Here is a 22338-nt window from a genome sequence, read left to right on the forward strand (position 1 = left end):
AAACGCGAATTTTCAGCCATTGTTCCTTCACAATGGTTAAAAAAGTACAGTGTTGTCTTGTTCTCCTTCTCGCCCCGCCCATTCCCCCTCAAAGCCTCTCATTTAAAAGAACAAGAAAACTCTCTGCCAAGGACAGTACAATACCTAAACACCAGCTTTTGAGTTGCACAAAAACGTTTCTTCCTAGTAGCCTGGTGCCTCACTGCCATGTGACTGACAGTCTTCCCTGGCTGCTAAGGCTGGGCTTTTACCTAAGCCTTAGAAAAGGATGCCGCGGGCTGTGTTTTTAATTATTGGCTCCCCTTGGGGAACCTACGGGAAGGCAAACCGGAGAGTTCCTTGGGGAAAGCGAGCTTTCTCAGAACTGGTCTGGGTAAGGGGCTGCAGGGGGACACACAGGCGCGCACACACACATGCTCAGGCGAGCACGCACGAGCTGCCTTCTGCCAAGGCCACTCGGTATCCTAACCACTCTCAGGCGCGCGAATCAAAGCCCGTGAACCCAGGCCAGGACTTACCGCCAGGACGCTCTGGGCCAGGAGTCCCACTGCTACCGCCCCAAGCAGCAGCCACCTGGATAGGAGAGGGAGGGAAAGCGCCATGAGCGTGCAGTCCGGCCGGGCAACTCCTGAAAGTTACATTGAAGGGCATTGCTTGCGGGACCCACGGGACAAGGCAGAAAGTCGCTTACCGCCGCAGGGCAGGGCCGGACACCGCGCCCTGGTCTCTGGCCATGCTTCTAATTCAGCCACTCTGGGCTCAGAGGTCTGTTCCTCCCAGCCTGGAAGGCGAAAGACAAAGCAGACTTAGCAGAGTTTGGGGAGGGAAGCATCCCTGTGGCCGCGTCCGTCAGTGGGACGCGGGAGAGCGGGTTGCGCCCCACCTCCTTGCAGGAGCGACGGAGAGCAGACACAGAGACAGAAGAAAGAGGAGGCTTCCCATCTAGGCCTTCGTTGATGTTGCTTAGCCGCGACCGCTCAATCCCCATCCCCTCCACCTCCTAAGAGCTTGGACAGGGTGCCCCGAGTTCGTGCCCCCCGCCTGGGTCTCGGCGTCCCCGAGATCGCTCTCACCTCGGGCCAGGCTTCTGCCCTTCTGAAGCGCGGGGCAGCGGCACTCCAGCAGCGAGGCTGCCCTTTCCGGCTCCCGGAGCGCCGGCGTCGCGGCCTGCGCGACTGCTCTCCGTCCTCCGCGCAGTCAGCGAGCGCGGGGACACAGGGTCGCGCCGCGGCGGCGGGTGGGCGCAGAGCGTGGAGCCTTGGCGTCCCGGCGCGCGGCAGCCACAATCGGCCGGCCGCGCGCTTCCTACGCCTCTTCTTACTTGAGCCGCAGAGTCCTCCTCCCCTTTAGACCCGCCTGCACGCCGCGGAGGGGGAGGGGGCAGGGCCAACAAATTGGGGAGCTCGCCTGGCGGCGCTCAGGTCTCCGCTGCAAGCCGCCGCGCCCGGGACAGTGCGCAGCGCTAGCGTCCCGGCCCTCCGAGAGTGAGCCGCCCGCCGCGGCCCCCGAGCGCCCAGCTGCCGTCCCCCGCCTCCAACCGCTGGTCGCCGCCGCCCCGGGCGCGCCACCATGGGGCCCCGGCTCGGCGTCTGGCTGCTGCTGCTGCTCGCTGCCCTCCTGCTCCACGAGGAGCGCAGCCGGGCCGCTGCGAAGGTGAGTCCCGGCCCGGCTACCCGGCGTCCCGCCCTGCGCCCCCGGCGCCCCGCGCTGGCCCTTTGTCCCTGGCCAGAGCCTCCCGCCCGTCCCTAGGGGGTCGCGTGTGGCATGGCCAGGTGCACTCAACTGGCTGGTCCTTGCTGGTGATTTCTGTGGGCTGCGATCGCGCATCCATTAGGGAGCCTCCTTTGTTGTGGGCTGGTAGGGGCGAGTTATGGAACTCCTCAGGCTGGGGGCAAGTATGCAGAACTTGGTGCGCACCGTGCTGGATGAGGGTGCTTGGGAGTCAGCAGGATTTGAACTCGCACCGCAGGGCTCTCAGAGGCTGGCCGCCTTCACCTGCCCTCGGTGCCTGGGTGAGTCGCGGGCGGGAGGAGTGGACATTCACGCCCCACGCTGCTCGGAGCCCCACACATGTGCCCCGGAGTCGCTTAGGGCGTGTTTCTCTCGTTCTTTGGAGACTGGTGGTTGAAGCCGAACAGTTCTGGGCCTTTTGCCTGGAAACAGCTGTATCTTTGCTTTCCCACGACTGTTCTGTTGCTAAAACACACTCAAGAACAGAAGTGGGGCTCTTATGTAGCGTAGCTTTAACGAAGTTACCACACTCGACTCATTGCCTGGTATTAATATATTAAAAAAATTATAACCACATTTATATTTGAGTGTGAAACCAAAATGAAACTCCATCTCATTGTTCTATGGACAAATTGTTTTCTTAGTTTTCATTTCCTCCGGCTATGTGCTTGCCCGGAACGGAGCTGGGGGTTCGGCTTGCAGGAGCAAAGGCTTCCAACTCTGGACTGTCCTTGATGTACCGTTGTTCCTTCCCTTTTTCCTTCCCGTCAGACAGAATAAAGACCTCAGCTGTTTCGCAGTGTCAAAGCCTTGTAGACAAAACCCCCGGGAAGGTGCGGCTTCTAAACACATTTTGCACCGTACCCCCGCCAAATGTTTAAAAATGGTTTTGCTACTTGCCTCATTTCTCACTTACTCTTTTACCGTTTTGAATCCTAATCTTGCTCTTCAGTTTGTTTGGTTGTTTGTTTGTTTGTTTGTTTGTTATACTTCTTTTCTGGAAGAATGATATTCACTAATTCTACTTCACAGAATATAAACTGTTACATGCCACAATAAACTGGTAATATGCACTCATGTCTCAGCATAGAGTGTTTGAGTCCTTGCTGGCAGTGCCTTCTTTGGGTATTGTAAAGACTAATGATTATACCAACAATAATTAACTTCAGATTGCTGCTCCTAGCCCAGTGTCTAGCCTAGCACCATAGTCAGTTACTTAAAAACACTCTTCAGTGATGACAAAATACTTCCAAAAGAGGAAGCTCCAGAACACTTTATTTGGGTGTAGAAATATTGACCAAAAGATTTAACACTCCCAAGGAGAGATTACTAAATCTGCTGGCAAGTGAATGAGAGAAAGGTCTCTATTGGGAAATATGAACCTCTACTTGGACTTAGATTTTCTGATTGATAATATTAGCAAAGGGAAGCTAATTTAAGAGCTAGCTTTTCTAATAGGCAGGACTTTAAAGAAAAAGCCACCCACTTACCCAAACTGTTTCTACCTGGGAAATCAAACTCATTACTGTTGAGATGGGGATTTTTTTACTTCCCTTCATTCTCTAAAGCCCAAGTACATTCCTGTCCACTAGTCTTGCTCTATACTTCCAGGTGTCACACAGTGTTTTAAGAGATCTGGCATGTAGATATCCTCTGATCACCACTTGACTTAACAGGTGTTATCATTACACTATATTTCTCCTGGCTTAATTACAGAGAAATGCATATGACTTAGAGGGGTACAAGAAAATCCATTCAAAAATAATATCTAGCTAATTTAAAAGATTGTCTCACTTTTCATGCCTTTGATAACATTATTTTACTTACCTCCTTCCTAAATCAACTGTTAGGTATACCAACAAGTTGAAATAACTTCAATATTGATTCAAGCAAAATATCATTTAAAAATACATTTTGAATGATAAGATGCTGCAAATCAGTCAAATTCTAATACAGAAGCCATCACAAATGATTCTTAGATTACCTGCTCCTTTGGAGTACCTGAACCACACTTTACCTGCATTTGTACTCGCAAATATCACCTACTATGTGCCAGGTAAAGATCGAACCTATTTATTTTTCATATGAAAAGCTGTTTGATTTTACATTTGATCATATCTGCTATGGCTATACTGTTCATTTACTAGTGGATGGATTTTCTAAGCCAGCGATTTTTTGCCGCACCTACCCATGACTGCCCTCCTAACATTTCTTTCTTAGGCAAGAAGGGAGGAACAGGGTGCAGGCCTGATACAAAAATGTGCCCATAGTGTTATGATGGTGTGAGTGCCTTGTGTTCTCAGTCATGTAGTCATACTGAGATGAATGAATGGTTCCTTCTGCAGCCTCCAAATTGCCCCACCGACAGGTCTGTGTGACTCTTCTTAAGAAATTATTTCTCAGGATCAGAAATGAAAACTTTGCTGGAAGTGTGGTGATGCCTGCTTAGCGATATTGGCATCTCCAGACCATGAGTCACCACTCTTGGGACTGAATAACTTAGAACTCAAGTGAAGTGAGATTTAATTCTCATGTGGGTATTTCTACTGGAAATGTAATTTAAATGAGGAGGCTGATATCTGATTTAGTCCCAATGATAGCAACAGGAACCCAATATCTCAGGAGTGAGATTGATGAAGATATAATCAAAATCATCATGCTCTTCACATATAGAATTGGACGAGGGTGAAGGGAAGCATATCTAATACCAACCATGAGAAATAATGTACAAAAATTATGTGTGTAAAAGTGCACTCTTATGAAATTATGAGTGGTATGTATTAGTCACATATGCACAGAAGAGTGTGGTTTAGGGACCAGAGGATCTTAAATTTTGTGTCTGCTTTGATTAGGGAGATGATTTTGGAAGACTTATTAATCCTGTGCCTCAGTTTCTCTGGCAGATTTGCCCCTGCTCTCAAGGATTCATTCCTTACTCCCTTCATCCCACACATACGGTCTGAGCACTTCTTCATGCCATGCACTCTGCCAGGTGCTGGTCATGCAACAGTTAGTGGGACCCACTCTCTGCCCTCAGGAAGGTCACAGTCTAGAGAGATAAACTGAGAAAGAAAAGCAAATACAACTCATGCTGGTAAATGTTACAATCGAGGTAGACCCAGGGCCATAGGAGCACCTCATCCAGCTTTGGAGAATTAAAGAAAACTTATGGAAAGACATCTCACTTCTAAACCTAAGGAAGAAATACGAAATATAAACCCAGCATATTATTTTCATGTGCACTATTATGGGGTATTATACACGAGTGTGATAATTCTACTTGTCCTTTTACAAGTCTAAGGGTGTTTGCATTTAAAGATGACCTTAAAGTTTCTTCCTTTGAGATACCAGGATGTCGTTGTTTCTGTTATCAGCAATCGTGATAGCTGAACTTCTTTGTCCCAGAGGGATAGAGAGACATTGAGGGCAAAGTCTAGGAGAACAGTGATAAGAAGCACCTAGCTTGAAAGAGGGCCCTGGATTGGTGGTGTTCCCTCTCCCGAGGCTGCAGGTACACTGGAATGTGTGGAGACGTGCAGCATGAGTGACTGATTCTAGGCAGGAGTGCCTTTAGGAACTGACCCAGAAAACCTAACCTACCCTCACTTGGGCAAGGACATAAGGGAATTCACGAAACCCTGCATTATTCATTAACAAGACTGTCCGCAAATTTCATGGGACTGGTAAGGATAGTTGTAACTCAACAAGTTCAGGTACCTAGTTAAGAGCTGGTAAAGATTTTGCAGACAGATTGAACCCACAAATGATGTTCTAAGACGAATCCTTTTAGAAATCAGGAAGGCATCAAGAAGTGAATAAATTACAACTTTTTTTTAAAATGAAATATACAATGTTTATTATAACAATTGTTGCAGAAATTGCAAAAGTATTGACCTCATTAAAGTGTCTCAGGCAGACTTGGTATTTTGAGTTCTTGGGCTAGAGTAAGCAAAAGCAACAATAGAATGCCTAAAATAATATCGCTAGAGCATTGTTCTTCCTGCTATTATTAAACAATCACTAAAAAATGTCAACTACAGAACAATACAAAAGACATATTCCTACTATTCTTATGCATACAATGAAAGGGGATGTAAACCAGAACATGTTTCGATTGTCAATTTCTTTTAAGGAGTTTAACACTGTAATAATTACTTTGGAGGTTCATATTTTTATAGTCTGGTACACAGTGAACTGGTTCTGTCCTGTGTTTTCCCTCCATTGTTCTCTTAGTAGTCTTAATCCTGTGACATAAGTCTATCCTAGTTTTCTTTCTATTTCTCTGCCTTTCTGTTCTTCTTCCTCTTCCAAAGCCCTCCCTCAGTGTGGGTATGCCATGGGGGCGGGACTCAGCAGGTTTCTCTCTTTTCCCTGTCTTCTCTACCTAGAGAGATCTACTCCCATGATTTGTTATCATTCTGTGAAGGTAACTCCAAACCTTTTTTTTGAACTCCAGACCTTTTTTTTGAACTCCAGTCTAGTATGTCCATGTTCATGGAACATCTCACCTGGACTGTCCTGCTTTGATCTCAGCCTTAGCAAATATGTCCAGAACTGAACTTCCTATCTTTTACCCAGACCAACTGCCCTTCCCAACTCTTCCATTTTGGTCTTTGGTGTTTCTCAATGCTCAGCCTAGAGACCACAACTACAAGGCCTCATCCTTCCTTCTTTTTTATCCTCTATGTCATTGTCACTCAGTTATCAGGTCAACCTTTCTTTCTACAGGCTTCACAGAGTCCCCCCTACTTTCTCTTTCTATGGCTATGACCCCATTTCAGGTCTATTCATCTTATGCGAGGCTTGCCATAAACCCTTCTGGCTCCTGCCTCTTCTTTCAGCCTTGTGTTCTCTCCGGCGTATTCCTCATGTTGTCGTGAGGCTGTCTTTAGAGATCCCATTTATGAACACATGATTCCGTTGCTTAGGATAAGACAATGGCTGCCTACTATCTGACCAAAAGTTTCCATCTTTTTACTGGGCGGTGTTTGTTCATTTTTTAAAAAAGAAAGTCTTTATTTTTTAGAGAAGTTTTAGGGTCAAAGCAAAATGTCCACACGAGCGTGTAACCTCTCCCATTATCAACAGGCCTCACTAGAGTGGTACATTTGTCCCAATTGATGAACTTGTATTTCCACATCATCATCACCCAAAGTCCATAGTTTACATTAGGGTCCACTCTTGGTGTTGTATATTCTATGGCTTTAGACAAATGTTTAATGACATGTATCCATCATTGCATTATCACACAGTATTTTCACTGCCTTAAAAATCCTCAGTGCTCCACTTGTTCATCTTTCTCTACCCCATACCCCTCACAACCACTGATCTTGTTATTGTCTCCATAAATTTTCATTTTCCAGAATGTGATATAGTTGGAGTCGTACAGTATGAGGCCTTTTCACATTGGCTTCTTTCACTTAGTAATATGCATTTAAGTTTCCTCCATGTCTTTTCATGGCTCAATAGCTCATTTCTTTTTAGTGATGAGTAATATTCTCTTGTCTGGCTGTACTACAGTTTATCCATTCACCTACTAAAGGGCATCTTGGTTGCTTCTAAATTTGGAAATTTTGAGTAAAGCTGCTGTAAATATTCATGTGAAGGTTTTCATGTAGACATAAGCCTTCAATTCCTTTGAATAGATTCCAGGGAGTACCATTATTGGAGCGATGTTAAGAGTATGTTTAGTTTTGTGAGAAACTGCCAAACTGTCTTCCACAGTAGCTGCAACCATTTTGTGTCCCTACCAGCGATGAATGACAATGCCTGTTGCTTCACATCCTCCCCAGCATTTGCTGCTTTCAGTGTTCGGGATTTTGGCTATTCTAATAGGTGTGCGGTGGTATCATAGTTTTAATTTGGCTTGGTTTTGCATACCTTTCACAATACAGACCCATAGGATTTTTCTGGCCTTGTTCTTCACTACTCCCCAGCATGCAACTTGGGTCATTGTCATGAAGCACTGATCTCTTTGTTCCATGGAGCAGTGTCATCTCTTTGTGTCCTGGGTCCCTGATCTATCAAATGAGGATAATACAGTGTCTGTGGAAGCCTCCCATTTGCTCAGTGAGGTTGTGCACATGAAGCGAGTAAGCATTCAAGAAATGTTGGTTTTATCACCGCCACATGGCTGGGGTCACATCTCATGTAAGTTAGGCTGACACCTTTGACAATTATGAGATGCTGGAGGACACAGCTTCTTTTTTAAATGCCCCTACTCTCTGGGGGACTGCCTAACACCTGGATGCAAATCATTAATTGCTTGTAATTGGTCATTCGTCCAGGGCTTCCGGAAGAGTCCCAGTGGTGGCTGTGTGCTGGCTCACGTAGATTCTGTTACATCGCTGACCTTTGTGGTAGTTTTAAGGAACACAAAGAAAAGTAATGCCAAATGAAGGTGTTTCCTCTCAATTTGGAATTTGGAGTAGATATTCCACCATAGACTAAACACAACTTGGAAATATATACAGTGCTGAACTCTTTATGTAAATAGTTTATTCCGTGGTTTAGTAATATTCGTAGCTCTGATACATTAGGTTTTTAATCTGCACACTATAAGAACACTTTATGTCATCTGAGTTTTAAAGCTTGCTTGATATGTGGTAAAGTAAAAGATGAATGCAGAGTGTCTGAATCAGATAGGAAAACAATATACTACATGCCATGTGGGCTTTTGTGTATCTCTTGCTGATAAAGAACAATTAGCTAAACTCCTTATCTTTTATTGCTCTTAGAGTCAATACTTTGTTCAGAGTTTAGGAATTAGTATTGTCTCTTACCGAGAAAATGTCTTAGTGTACTGTGAGTATTTCTTTCTTATTTGGATAGCAGCAAGAAATATTGGCTGTGAATTGGAAGAAGCCAATTTAATGTCATTTGCTCTATTTCCATTTCACCAAATATACCAACGAGTGGGGAAGCCATTTGTATATTCACTCAGAGAGAGTTTAGCTGATTAAATAAATGTCCAACTCAGAGGAATATTTAGAAAGACAGTATTTCTGTATTTGACATTTAATTAAAATTGTTAGAGAAGTTTATGAGTTTTTGCTTTACAATATTAACATATTCCTTTATAAAGAACAAACCCAGTGTTTTCTAGGTATAACTCAATGTTGCCAAAGTTCTTTGACAAACTTCTTCCAGAAGCCACTTACACACCTGGAGATGAAGAAGTTTCAGTTTAGCGATGCGTGGCAGTGTGTGCCTTCATTTCAGAAACATAAATCTTACTTAAAACTCATCATTTAGCATATAGGGCATTTTCGAAGGTACTAAGTTGGTACTGATTTCTTATTTCAGAATGTTACCAACTATTTTTGTATTTTTTCTTCATTTCTATTAAGAAATAATATTAATGTGTATTTTAATCAGAGGAATATTTGACTGCTATATCTCTACCAATATTTATATAAAGTATGCATTTGATAATACTAAAAACTAATCATCAAAATTTATTCTAAAATCCACAGTTATACTTTTATGCAACCAATGATTTATTTTTGAGTACAGGAGCATTTATTTTCATATAATCTGAGAATGTCAGCTTTAAAATGTCATTTTTTAAATATGAGCGACTCCTTTTCTTAATTAGCTTCTTGAGTTGCATTTTAGAATTTAAAAAGAATACAATATTAACATTTTAATGCCACAGGGTTATTACTAAGTTGCATGAAACTTATTTGCTAGGTCCAGACTATTCCTGCATTAAAGTTTGAGTTAAGGCAATATTATTATTATCATTATCATCATCATCATTATTTTCACCTATGACATGCAAAGTTCTATTAGGGAAGAAAGGCCACGAAACCATAATTTTGTCTATTTTTCATAATGTCAATTTGACAAATACTTGCTCTAACTAGAAGTCATTTACTATCTGAGGGTTCGGTTTAATTCCAAGAACTCTAAAATTAACCAGGCAAAAGAAAGGTCTTTCTCTTAGAAGCTTACATTAAAGAAATATGTACACGCAACTTGGAAAGACAATTGCAATGTTTCAGATACATCCAGAAAGGAAGATAGTCCAGTGACACACTGGCTCCACATGGGGTAGCAGACATTGCAGTTAAGCTCATGAGTGCTGGTTTGAATCCAAGCTGTGCCTCTTATTACTGCGTGACTTTTTGTAAGTAATCTACTTCTCTCTGCCCACATTTCCTCATCTGTAAAATGGGGACAAAAACAATGCCTTGCTTAGAGGACATATATGAGGATTAAACAAGTTAATATAAGTAAACAGTTTATGTAGTGCTGGCTTTGTGCCAGGCACTATTCTGTTGGTTAAATTAAAAACAAATTTTAAGGAATAAATAGCAAAGTCATTATACCATGAAGGCATTTTGTAGCTGAAGAAGACCACAGAAGGTCACCTGTACCAGTAATTCTCAAACTTGAGCTCACAGCAAAATCACCTGGAGGGCTTGATGAAACATAGATGCTGGGCACAAGTCCCAGAGTTTCAGATTCAGGAGGTGTGGGGTGCATCTGAGAATTGCATTTCCAACAGGTGATGCTGATGCTTTGGATCTGGAGACCATAGACTTTGTCTATTTTCTTCATTTTACAGAGGCGGCCATTTGATGGATGTGAGCTATAAACATGCTATTCTAGGACATTCATTTGCACTGAATTAGAAGTTGAACCATTTCATTTTAGGTGACTTTCCCAATTCTCATTTTCTTTTCTCTTATTGGTTGTTGTTCCTGCTGGCAATTTCAGTCCCAGCTCTGTGGTGCTATTTGGAAGGTCAAGAGTGCGAAGAGGTTCTAGAAGTATGCATGCGGAGTGTCAGAATGCTCATGAATTAGTTTGGAGAGGGCTTGGCTGATGGGAAATGGGGACAGCTGGTGCCTAGAGAAGATCCTGGTCCCTTGTGATCCTCCTTTCCTCCTCAGGACATGGGGACATGAGGTTTCTCATGATTATCTACTTTAAGTCAGATTTCGCCATCTCTAGTGGCTCCATTTGTTCCCACGCACCTGCTGAGAATGGGCTCTGACTATACGCTTAGAGGCTGGCAAAGGGCAGAACCCCGTCAGTTTGTGAGGCCAGACTCCCATCCCGTGACTTCAGCTTCTTGCGGTGCTCACCCTCACCCACCTCCTCCATGCCTACACCACTTGGCTCCTGAATGAGGAATTTTTGTTTTGTATCTTATTGTGGCCAAATCCATTTCCTGGAGATTAAAAACCATTCGGGATTAGTGGTTTAAAATAACTCCTAAATTTTGGTCAGGAAATAGCCTGTAAAATTAAAATGAACTTGCCAAAACAGGAAAATGGGTCAGTGATGGGAAAAAAAATACCTCAATATGAGTACTTTGGCCTCTGGGTCAGATGTATTTTGGATAAGTACAAAACTTAATTTAGAATTACTATTCACTGATAAACTAGTGAGGGCACACTTTTTATTACATAGGATGTCCAGCAGCCAATCTTCTTGGTTCATCCCTCATTTATACCTTATCTTTAACAAACAGTTTTATATATAAACATACTAACAACAGATGCTTTTTATCAGTTTGTTAAAACAACTCTGAACAAATAGTTGTTAGGCTACTTAGTATTAATTAGATTTTGTTTTCCCGAATACTTTAAAATAATAAGACTATATTTCCTTATTCTGGAATTTAGGCTTTTAAAACTTTTTTTTAATTCTATAATTAATCATTTTAAAATTATTTTTCTCTGACCTTAGATATTTTCTCTCTTTTCATGAAGTTATCATCCATTAATGTATTAACAGAGATATGTATGTATTTTTTTCTCTTGACTAGACAATTAATTTAAAACATAACTTTGGGCACTGTTTTAGGTTAGAAGCAAAATTTATAACCAATGTTCCAATGTTTTTTACATCAGTGAAAATAAAAGCAGTAAAGCTAAGAATTTACTTAAGCAATTAATAGATTGATAACTCAGTTTCTTGATTCTGGTATTTGAAATCTGTTCAAGAAATGTGTGTTGAGCACTCAGTGTGAGAAAGTATACAGGCAATATACAATTGTTGTTATACTTTGTTTTTATACTTTGTACCTGATATACACCCAAGTTAGAGTTAGAATAAGTCTAATAATGGCATAGTAGATGTTCTAAAAACTGAAAACTTTCACTGTTCTCTTTTTACCCCAAAAGATTTCACTTAGGTTCTAATTCTTTAGAAAGAACAGCATACAATCACAGACTCTGCAGCCCACATGTATTTGAATTAATTTTTTGAGGAACCTCCAAATTGTTTTCCATGGTGGCTGCACTAATTTGCAATCTCGCCGACAGTGCGCAAGGGTTCCCTTTTCTTCACATTCTCAACAACACTCACTGTTTGTTGATTTATTGATAATAGTCATTCTGACAGGTGTGAGGTGGTATCTCGTTGCATTTTCAATTTACATTTCTCTGATGATTAGTGATGCTGAGCATCTTTTCATATATCTATTGGTTATCTATATGTCATTGGAGAAACATCTATTCAGGTCCTCTGCCCATTTTTCAATTGGATCGTTTATGTTTTTGGTGTTGACGTGTATGAGCTCTTTATAAATTTTGGATATTAACTCCTTACCAGATGTATCTTTGGTGAATATCTCCTCCCATACAATAGGTTATCTTTCTGTTTTGTTGATTGTTTCCTTGCTGTGTAAAACTTTTTAGTTTGATGTAGTCTCATTTGTTTATTTTTTCTTTTGTTTCTCTTGCCTGAGGAAATATATTGGAAAAAATATCACTAAGAGCAATGTTAAAGAGTTTACTGCCTATGTTTCTTTCTAAGAGTTTTATGTTTTGGGGTCTTACATTTAATTCTTTAATCCATTTTGAGTTTATTCTTGTATATGGTATAAGAAGATTGTCTAGTTTCTTTCCTTTTTTTTTTTTTTCTACATATATCTGTCCCGTTTTCCCGACACCATTTATTGACGAGACTGTCTTTACTACATTGTATCTTCTTACCTCCTTTATCATACATTAAATGACTATATAGGCATGAGTTTATTTCTGGACTTTCTATTATGTTCCATTGATCTATGTGTTTGTTTTTATGCCAGTACCGTGCTGTTTTGATTGCTATAGCCTTGTGGTATAGTTTGATATCAGGTAGCATTATACCTCCAACTTTGTTCTTTCTCAAGATTGCTTTGGGTGTTTGGGGTCTTTTGTGGTTCCATATAAATTTTAGAATTATTTGTTCTGGTTCTGTAAAAAGTGCCATTGATATTTTGATAAGAATTGCATTGGATCTATAGATTGCTTTGCTCTGGGTAGTGTGGACATTTTGATGATCTTAATTCTTGCTATCCATAAGCACAGTATATGCTTCCATTTATTTGTATCTTCTTCACTTTCTTTCTTCAATGTCTTACCATTTTCCAAATATAGGTCTTTTAACCTCCCTGGTTAAATTTATTCTTCAGTATATTTTTTTGATGCAATTGTAAATGGGATTATTTTCTTAATTTCTCTTTCTGATAGTTCATTGTTGGTGTATAAAAAGGCAACCAATTTCTGAATATTAATTTTGTATCTTGCTACTTTACTGAATTCATCGATCAGTTTTCATAGTTTTTTTGCTCAACTCTAGGTTATCTCTATATAGTGTCATGTCATCTGCAAATGATGACAATTTTATTTATATTTTTCTAATTTGGATGCCTTTTTTAAATTATCTGATTGCTGTGGCTAGGACTTTCACTACCATGTTGAATAAAAGTGATGAAAGTGGACATATTTGTCTTTTTCCTGATCTTAAGGAAAATGCTTTTAGTTTTATACTATTGAGCATGATGTTAGCTGTAGGTTGGTCATATATGACATTTATTATGTTGAGATATGTTCTTTCTATTCCCAGTTTGCTGAGAGTTTTATCATAAATGGATGCTCTGGATTTTGTCAAACATTTTTTCTGCATCTGTTGATATGATTATACGATTTTCATATTTAATTTTTGTTTATGTGGCGTATCGTATTAATTGATTTTCAGATAGTGAACCAAACTTGCACTTCAGGAATAAATCCCACTTGATCATGGAGGGTGATCTTTTTAATGTATCACTGATTTTGGCTTGCTAATATTTTGTTAAGGATTTTTACATCTAAGGTCGTCAATGATATTGACGTATAATTTTCTTTTGTTGAGTATCTTTGTCAGGTTTTAGAATCAGGGTAATGGTCGCCTCGTAAAATAAGCTTTGAAGCCTTCCCTCCTCTTCAGTTTTAATTCTTCGAATGTTTCTGAAATTCACCTGTGACGTGATCTGGTCCAGGGCTCTTGTTTTTGTTAGTTTTTTGATTTCTGATTTAATTTTATTAGTAGTTATCAATCTATGCAGATATTCTATATCTTCCTGATCCAGCTTTGTAAGATTGTATGATAGGAATTTATCCAATTTGTTGGCATTTAAGTGTTCATAGTATTTTTTTTATAATCCTTTGTATTTCTGTAGAGTCAGTTGTCACTTCTCCTCTTTCATTCCTGATTTTATTTATTTGGGTCCTCTCTCTTTTTTTCTTGATGAGTCTGGTTAAAGGTTATCTTTTTAAAGAACTAGCTCTTGGTTTCATTAATCTTTTGTATTATTTTTTAAGTCTCTCATTTATTTCTGCTCTAATTTTTATTATTCCCTTTCTTCTACTCACTTTGGGCTTTTCTGGTTTTTTTTTTTTCCTTTCCTAGTTCCTTTACATGTAAGCTTAGATTGTTTAATTGAGATTTTTCTTGTTTCTTGTTTCTTGTTTTCTTATTTCTTGTTTCTGCATTTCTATGAATTTCCCTCTTAGGACTGTTTTCACTGTGTCCTACAGATTTTGGGTTGCTGTGTTTTCATTGTTATTTGTTTCAGAGTATCTTTTGATTTCTTCCTTGATCTTATTGTTAATCCATTCATTGTCCAGCACTATTTAGCCTCCATGTGTTTGTGCATTTTTCGGGTTTCTTTATGTAATTGATTTCTAGTTTCATACCATTGTGATCGGAGAAGATGCTTAATATAATTTCAATCTTCTAAAATTCATTGAGACTTATTTTGTGGCCTAACATGTGGTCTCTCTTGGAAAATGTTCCATGTGTACTTGAAAAAAAAATTCTTCTGCTTTGGGGTGAAATGATCTAAAATTATCAGTTAAATCCATCTGCTCTAGTGTGTGATTTACGGCTGCTATTTCCTTGTTGATTTTCTATCTGGAAGATCTTTCCACTGATGTCAATGGCATGTTAAAGTCCCCTTCTATGGCTGTATTACTGTTGCTCTTTCCCTTTATGTCAGTTAATATTTGCTTTATATATTTAGGTGTTCCTATATCGGGGGCGTAAATGTTAACAAGGGTTATATCCTTTTGCTGGATTGATCCCTTTATCATTGTATAATGTCCTTCTTTTTCTCTTATCATAGCTTTGTTTTAAAGTCTGTTTTGTCTGATATAAATATTGCTTTTCCAGCCCTTTTTCTGTTTCCATTTGCATGAAATATCTTTTCCCATTCCTTTACTTTCAGTCAATGTGTGTCTTTCGATCTGAAGTGGGTCGCTTATAGGCAGCATGTATATGGGCCTTGTTTTCTTATCCATTCAGCTACCCTAGTATAACAGAAAAAGGCAGAGCTTGGGCTCTGCACCATCTGGTTGGCCCTCTTGTGTGTGTCCTGTGCTAGATGAAGCATCCATACAAGGGAACCTCAAATGGAATCCAACTTATCACCAGTGGATGGAGAGTGACTTCAGATACTTTCAAGAGAAGTTCTGGGGAAGAGTTCTAGGTGGGAATTGAGACTTTTTGTAGCAATCAATCATTTCTTTTCCCTCAATTGCAGGGACTACCTGTGAGTATGAGGTATGTCATCTTTAGCTACTAATTGAGATTACCTAACTGTAACCTTGCATGCTGGTAACAGCCCTGGACAGTTGTGTTTCTCCTAATCCTCCTTATGGAGATAACTGTCTTTTATGGCTCACTGGTCCTACCTGTCTGCCTTCCAGAAATTACCACTGAGCTCCTGTCCCTCTTCCATACCCTGGACTGTAGCAGGGGACTTGGAGTCCTGGACGTGAAAGCTGCTGGGAAGTCTTACAGGCTAGGCCTTCCTGACATTTGGTTCTAGTTTCTAGTTAAAATAAATTAAGCATAAAAGGTAGTTTTGGATACGCATTCCCAAATTAGACTGGTGGGAAAGATTAGACTAAAAATAATAGTATAGCAATCATATTACATTTACATATGTGCATCAAAGTAATATGTTATATACCTTAAGCTTACACAATGTTGTATATTAATTATATCCTAATAGAGCTGGGAAAATATAATCATGTTAATTCAATTTACAAGGGAAAAAAGAGAAATTATAGTACATAACATGGCCTTTTTAGTTGGAGGAGTCCATGAACCCCTTGAGATATATATATTTAATGAGTCTGTGCACAGCAAATTTTTAAGGAGGCGATGCCTGGGCATTTACGAAACTCAAAATGATCTATGCCACAGACTGTTAGTCTAGAGGGATTTGGTAGCTGATTTTTGAAGTAAGATCTTTTCAAAATATATATCAAGGAAAAAGCCCCTGAATTTGGCAATGGAAAAGAATAGAGCTAAATTTAATAATTCTTCCAAAGAACTGGCTCTGAGAAGCAGGCAGGATGCAGGCACTTTTAAGGGTGATGGGAAAGTTGGTCAAGGAAGACAATTTTGGCAAACATTAATCTTATTGTCTGTATCAAATGTTTGGTGTTTATCTTCTATTTCCTGGAACCCTGTGCAAACGCTCTCTTCCCAGCTGCATTTCAATTTTTTATGCTCTTTCAGTGTCTAGCACAGTACACGAGCATCATTATATAGAATAGATGCTTGACCAATGTCTGTTGATTGGCTAATTGATTGCCAGGGCCATGCTAGAGAAATTGAAATTTGGAGAGGAATCTAGAATTCCTTCATCTGCAGAAGGCAGAAGCTAGCTATAACTTTAAGAGCCCAGTTTGGAGCTTGTGAAGTGGAAGACAAGAGAGAAGGGAGCACTGAAGAAACTATTGGATCTACAGGGAAAATGTTTCTAACAAAGAACATGTTCTTATGAAGTGGTGTAGTGGATTTTAGATACAACCAATTGCTGCACATTTATCGAAGGCCATTAGCCTCTAAGCACCTGCGCTGTGAGTGGGGGATGCAGAGATTTACGAAGGCTAGTCCTTCCCATCAACCACATAAGGCAGAGAAAGGAGTGCTAAGAGGGCCAGCTCTGGGATCTGGTTTGCCTGGCCCAGCCTAGTCTATGCCTGTGATCTTGGTGTAATCATTAATTATTTATAGTGTTCCATTTACCCCAGCAATGTCCTGATCTAGAAGATAAGTTATGTGGGCAGCTCGATTATGAGATTACATGGTTAAAGCTTTCCACCTAGTCTGGAAGAATAAAGCAAGTTCTTTGGTTGCTGAGAGATGCCGAAGGAATTAAAAGATATTATCAAAAGTTTGGAAGAATTTGATATAAAGTGTAAAGATGGTTAAAGAGACAAGTAGATGTTAACTGCTGGAGCTCCTTGGTTGTAGTCAGTCGAGCTTTTCCTAGGGCAGGAGAATGAAGACAGGTATCTAGATACAGAATTTTAAAGTCAGGAGGGGTATGCCACCACTATTCTTGGCTGAGTAGGGGTTGGCCATTGTCCTGGGAGCAAGACAAGCAAAGCTGGTTACTGCTCTGAATATTTGCTCCAGGCTGAAAAAGACTCTTGCATCCCACCAATTTACCTATCTCTCTGTGCTTGTCCAAGAGCACAGAGACCAGGTCTTGGGGGAAGCTATCGCTGTTAGCTTCTGCCACTGCATGGTGCCCTCCTTCCTTTGTTTACCAACCAGTCCTGATGGAGACTAGCAAAGTGCCCAAGGTTATGGGCAAAATGAAGTTGAAGTAATGCCAAAAGCAAGTGGGGTGGAGAGGGGGAATGGGTAAAATACAGCAGGAGAGATAAGAAGTTTAGAGAAGTGGGTGGGGTTAGTGAACTGGAGATGACTCCGGGAGAGGGCACCATGGAAGGGCATAAACACTACAGAACAGAAACTGCATGCAGGGTCAGCGACTTCAGCTGCTATCAGAGAAATGATCATGGAGAGGTTGGGGTGAGCAGTTAGGGAGTGAAGCTGGAGTCCAAAGAGAAGAAAGGAGCAAAGAAGCCCAAGGAGCCTGTGAAAGGAATGTTAGGGGTTATGTTGCCTTTTAAGGAAAACTCTAGAGTAATATAAACATGTTGTGGGTCATTAGATGTACTGATTAAGGGAGTAAATTATAAAAGAAATTATGCCTTGAACATAAAATTTAAACAGTGCAATGACATTTTCGTGATAAAACTAAGGCTATACGGATTGGATTTCCTCTGGGGAGCCTGCACATCAGAACCCTGAAGCTGTTCAAGTTGCACATTTTAGCCTGTGATATAGTCACATCTGATGTGTGGAGCAGTGTATTCATGTATACTGCATGACTGAAAAATAAGCTTTAACTGGGCTTTAATTAACAGGAAAAAAATCATAAAACCTGCACAGCAGCATGTAAACGTTACTGAATGTGAAATGGACTCTTCTATTAAAAAAAACCAAAACACCAAATTGCCTTTGAAAAAAGCCAGATTGCTGTAAATATGTTTGCACCTAGCAGTGGCATCTTTCGAGCCAGCCCCTTCACTTTGCACATATCTGTACAAGATCAGGCTCTCTTTTATACTTCCCAGAGGCATTAAAACCAACTTGCATTCTATGAGGATGTGAAAATGGAGTTTTGATAGTCACTATCCTAGTATACGCTAGACTGATTCACCTGCCAGCAGAACAGATTGTCGTCTGTGATGAGCTGACCCCGTGAGGAAGCAACCTGTGGCATCTGTGTCTCATGCTGCTTTGCTTCTTGCGTTTTCCACGCAAGGAGCCTGAGATGTCAGTATTTATCCCCCAGAAGGGTGGCTCTGAGTATTCTCCATGCAATTATGGGTTTAAATCCATCATTATTATCTTTCAAACTGCATCGAAAGTTAATTTACATTTTATGCTTTTTAAATTTTTGTCTGTGCAAAGAATCTACACACACTACATAATAAAGTTAACGTGGTGAAGAGGGAATAGTTCTATCAGCTGCTCTACCTTGTGTAGATAACCCTTAAACAGATTTTGGTTGTAAGAGATGATAAAATTCTGCTGATCTCTTAAACCATGAGATCTTTCCAAAAGTGGTAAAAGGCCTCTCTCTCTTAGACACATTTTCCTGTTTCACCAGCATAATCAAACATGAGTTTCAGGTCTCTTAAGGGTTCAAGGTTACAAACAGGCTTCTTTGGTTATGAGCAGCTCTTTCGTCCCTTAAAGGAAACGTTTCTCTGGGGAGCGGCTGTGTGTTCTATATGCGCCGCCTGCTTGGAAGTGGCACGGAAGCCCCCTGATACAGAAACGTGTTTGATTTTCAACATCATGTCCTTGAGCTCTAGCCAGCCACTCTTGTGCAAGGCCATCTTGGTGTACAGCATCCAAGGACATGCTGACATGCTGGATATCGCAGCAGTGAGGGCTTTCTGCGCAAGTGACAGTTCAGGGTTTTCAGTCCTCTGGCTCCGGAGAAAAGTTCAAGTACAGTAAGAACCCAAATGTAAATTTACTCCATTTGTTCCATGTTCAGATGGGAAAACCGCACCCCTGCTCCAGTAGCACTTTCTCTTTTGGACTCGAAACTGGGGGCTTCACACAGATAAGGTATTAATAGGACTGGATTCTTTGCAGACGTGGAGTTGGAGAATATTTAGATTTGCAGCTGCATGTAACAATTTAGACTGGAAATCCATCATGGCTGGCCTTGAGCTCCAGGGTGGGGACCACGTGTTGTCTGGCTTGCCGCTGAGATGTCACCGGAGCCTAGAGGAATTCTGTTACCATTGTTGAAATATGGAGTAAAAACAGATGAGAGTATTCTTTCCTTTCAGACATGTAGTAGGAAAAAAGAGCATCTCTTTATGTTTGTTGCCCCATTGCCGTGCAACCCTGATGCTTACACGAGGGGGTACAAGATATCCCTCTTGCCTCTCTCTAGGTGGGTGGCCTCTGGAGCGAAGAGAGATACCAAATAAACAGCGCCTCAGCACGCCTATCCCCACCCTCAGTCTTGGTTTTTCCAAATGCCACTCCTGAATTTTCTGGAGTTTTGTGTTGTTTCCAAACTTGTTTTAAAGGAGAGCTTTGAACTAATATAGAATGCAGAGCGGAATTCTTCCCAGAAACAAACTCCGCTGAACTCTTTCATGATGGAGTGGAGGTCAGGTGCCCAATGGCTTGAGACACAATGGGAAACACACGCTCACTCTTTACCATGTGGACTTGGAAAGAGGGAACATTTGAGATATCACTGTTGGTCTGGATCCAGTCCAGGCTGGACTCCAGCTGTGCCCATGTAATACCTAGTTTTCTGTGGCTTGCCCTTTTCTTGCCCTTCAACCTAGGGAGGATGGCAGGTCTAAAGAGCTGCAGCTGTGGCACATTCACCTTTGGGGTTTAGGAGCAGAGCTTCAGTCAGCCTCAGTGTCCCAGTGGAGTCATCAGGTTGCCAGTCTGGGCCTCTTGGGAACCTGAGACATTCCTGGGGTACACAGCTAGTTGCCTGCGATCCACTTTCCTGTCTCATTGCCACAGCCCCATTTTTTTCTAGCCCCTCCTCCCTATCTCACTCGGGATGGATGTCCTGGAATGACCCATTTCTGCCTTTCCCTGTTCTACTGCCTCAGCCCGGAACTTCCTGTGTCTTCACCATCCTCGTCCGCAATGCAGAACCCTTGCTGGCAGAGGCCCTGGACTTGTCATATCCCTTGTCTGGGCCTGACCACTGATGGTCAGTCCTCCCAGGTGCAGTCATTTCTTCTTTGCCCTCCCAGCACTTCTAGTCTGCCTTATACCTGCCCCACCCCCTCCTCACCCAGGAGCTGTTGGGTATTAAAAATGCTCTGTGAATAAACCAGAGGGTCTAGGACAAGACCCGGCCAGAGGATGTCACTATTAAATAGTTAGCTTCATTCAAGTGCTCTTTTATTAGTGGTGGTAGCAGCAGCAATATTGGCAGTAGTATTAGTAGATGTATCATTACTAGTAGCAGTATTAGTAGATGCATTAGTAGCAGTAGCAGCAGTAGAATTTGTAGATGTATTAGTAGTAGTACTAGTAGTAGCTGTAGTATTAGATGTATTAGTAGTAGCTGTAGTAGTAGTAGATAAGTAGTAGTAATAGTAGTAGTAGTTGTGGCAGTAGTATTAGTAGATGCATTAGCAGCAGCAGCAGCAGTAGTATTAGTAGATGTATTACTAGCAGAATTAGTAGTATATTTTCACGGAAGGATTCCTTTGTTCCCACATCTCTTCACATCGGGTACACCTCACAGGCCCATCGTTTTTTCTTTACCCAGCATCATCTGACAGCACTCACTGAGGACCTCTGTGTTTCGAATGCGTTAAGGGGGATAGGAGGGCAGTAAGGCCAGAGCCCTGCATTCCAGTTGACAGTCACAGTGAACGTAGACTGCTGCGTGATAAAACACATGCACAGGATTCTGTGGGCACATGTAAGAGCTCGTTCTATTCCTTTTCCAATGTACACTCATGTTTTCAGAATATGTATTTTATTTTCAAAATCTGTGCATATTGGCTTTAGCATTTTAAGGAAAATAATTCTGGCCAGGGCCTTAGTCTTTAATTTTGAAAATCACTCATGTCAGAAAGTTGATCTGTTTGTTCTTATGCATTGAACACAAAAAGATCTGTACACCACTCAGCAGTGCTCTTCCTGATAGCTGTTCCATGACAGGTGGCACAGTCCAGTAGGATTGTGCTGATGTGGCCTTTCCCTGAGGCGCGGGCCTTGTCATCTCTAGGTTTGTCTCCTATTCATGCACAGTGACAACTGTAGCTGCTCGATTCACTCGGAGAGGAAATAGGCAGAACGTGTTAGCACCAATGCAGGGGCTGTATTTTCTTCTCAGCTGTTCAGGGGATGGTCAGTCATCTTCCCCAGCATTGGCCCTACTGTCCTGCTTAAGTGAATACACTAAGAAACTCCTGAAGAATCATGCAAGGTGTTCTTTTTCATATCAAGAGGAAGGCAAAGCTCTATTTCTGTTCATTAAAAAGGCTTCATATAGAGAGAAAATGGCCACAGGGAGGGAGTGTTTTGTGTTTTGTTTGATCACCATCTATTGAATTAGATCAGTCTCTATCTGTGTTAAGAAACTTTATTAATAATGTATCACTCTTCCATGTTTTTAATACAAAAGTTGGATAAGAATATGAGTTTCTATTTCCACATTCTTGAAGAGTGTGTATTATATTTTCCTGTTCTTTAAGAGAGTGAAGGCTGAGATTAGGATATCAGACTTTCCAACAGGTTAAACCAAAAGATCCCTGAAGCTTCCTGATTATGTTTATTGATTTGGGGCTAGGGAATAATTTATGTAGGTCTAGCAGATACTGGATCATCCCATTCATCAGATGTGAGAGGCTTCAGATCCCATTCATCAGAGTGTGGCTTTGGATTTCTGAATTCCAAAACATTGGTTTTCTTCCTGTCTGGCTTTATGTGTGCCAGATGTATAAATCAGAGAGACACTAA

The 22338-nt window shown here is 41.2% G+C and overlaps 2 protein-coding genes across 2 annotated transcripts in view; one reads left to right on the plus strand and one right to left on the minus strand.

The window, feature by feature from the left end:
* COL4A2 (collagen type IV alpha 2 chain) overlaps positions 1-1320 on the minus strand; it is a 178572-nt gene extending 177252 nt beyond the window's left edge. Inside the window, exons 1-3 of the mRNA XM_036228807.1 lie at positions 1074-1320; positions 692-781; positions 519-573 (exon numbers count right to left, since the gene is read on the minus strand). Of these exons, the coding sequence (XP_036084700.1) occupies positions 519-573; positions 692-735 (99 nt within the window). The 5' untranslated portion in view covers positions 736-781; positions 1074-1320. The remainder of the gene's footprint in view (positions 1-518; positions 574-691; positions 782-1073) is intronic.
* Positions 1321-1569: 249 nt separating this feature from the next.
* Positions 1570-22338, plus strand: part of COL4A1 (collagen type IV alpha 1 chain) — a 137605-nt gene continuing 116836 nt past the window's right edge. Inside the window, exon 1 of the mRNA XM_016145258.2 lies at positions 1570-1653. Coding sequence (XP_016000744.1) covers positions 1570-1653 — 84 coding nt within the window. The remainder of the gene's footprint in view (positions 1654-22338) is intronic.

This window comes from Rousettus aegyptiacus, unplaced genomic scaffold (assembly GCF_014176215.1).
Source record: "Rousettus aegyptiacus isolate mRouAeg1 unplaced genomic scaffold, mRouAeg1.p scaffold_m13_p_11, whole genome shotgun sequence".
Classification (NCBI taxonomy): domain Eukaryota; kingdom Metazoa; phylum Chordata; class Mammalia; order Chiroptera; family Pteropodidae; genus Rousettus; species Rousettus aegyptiacus.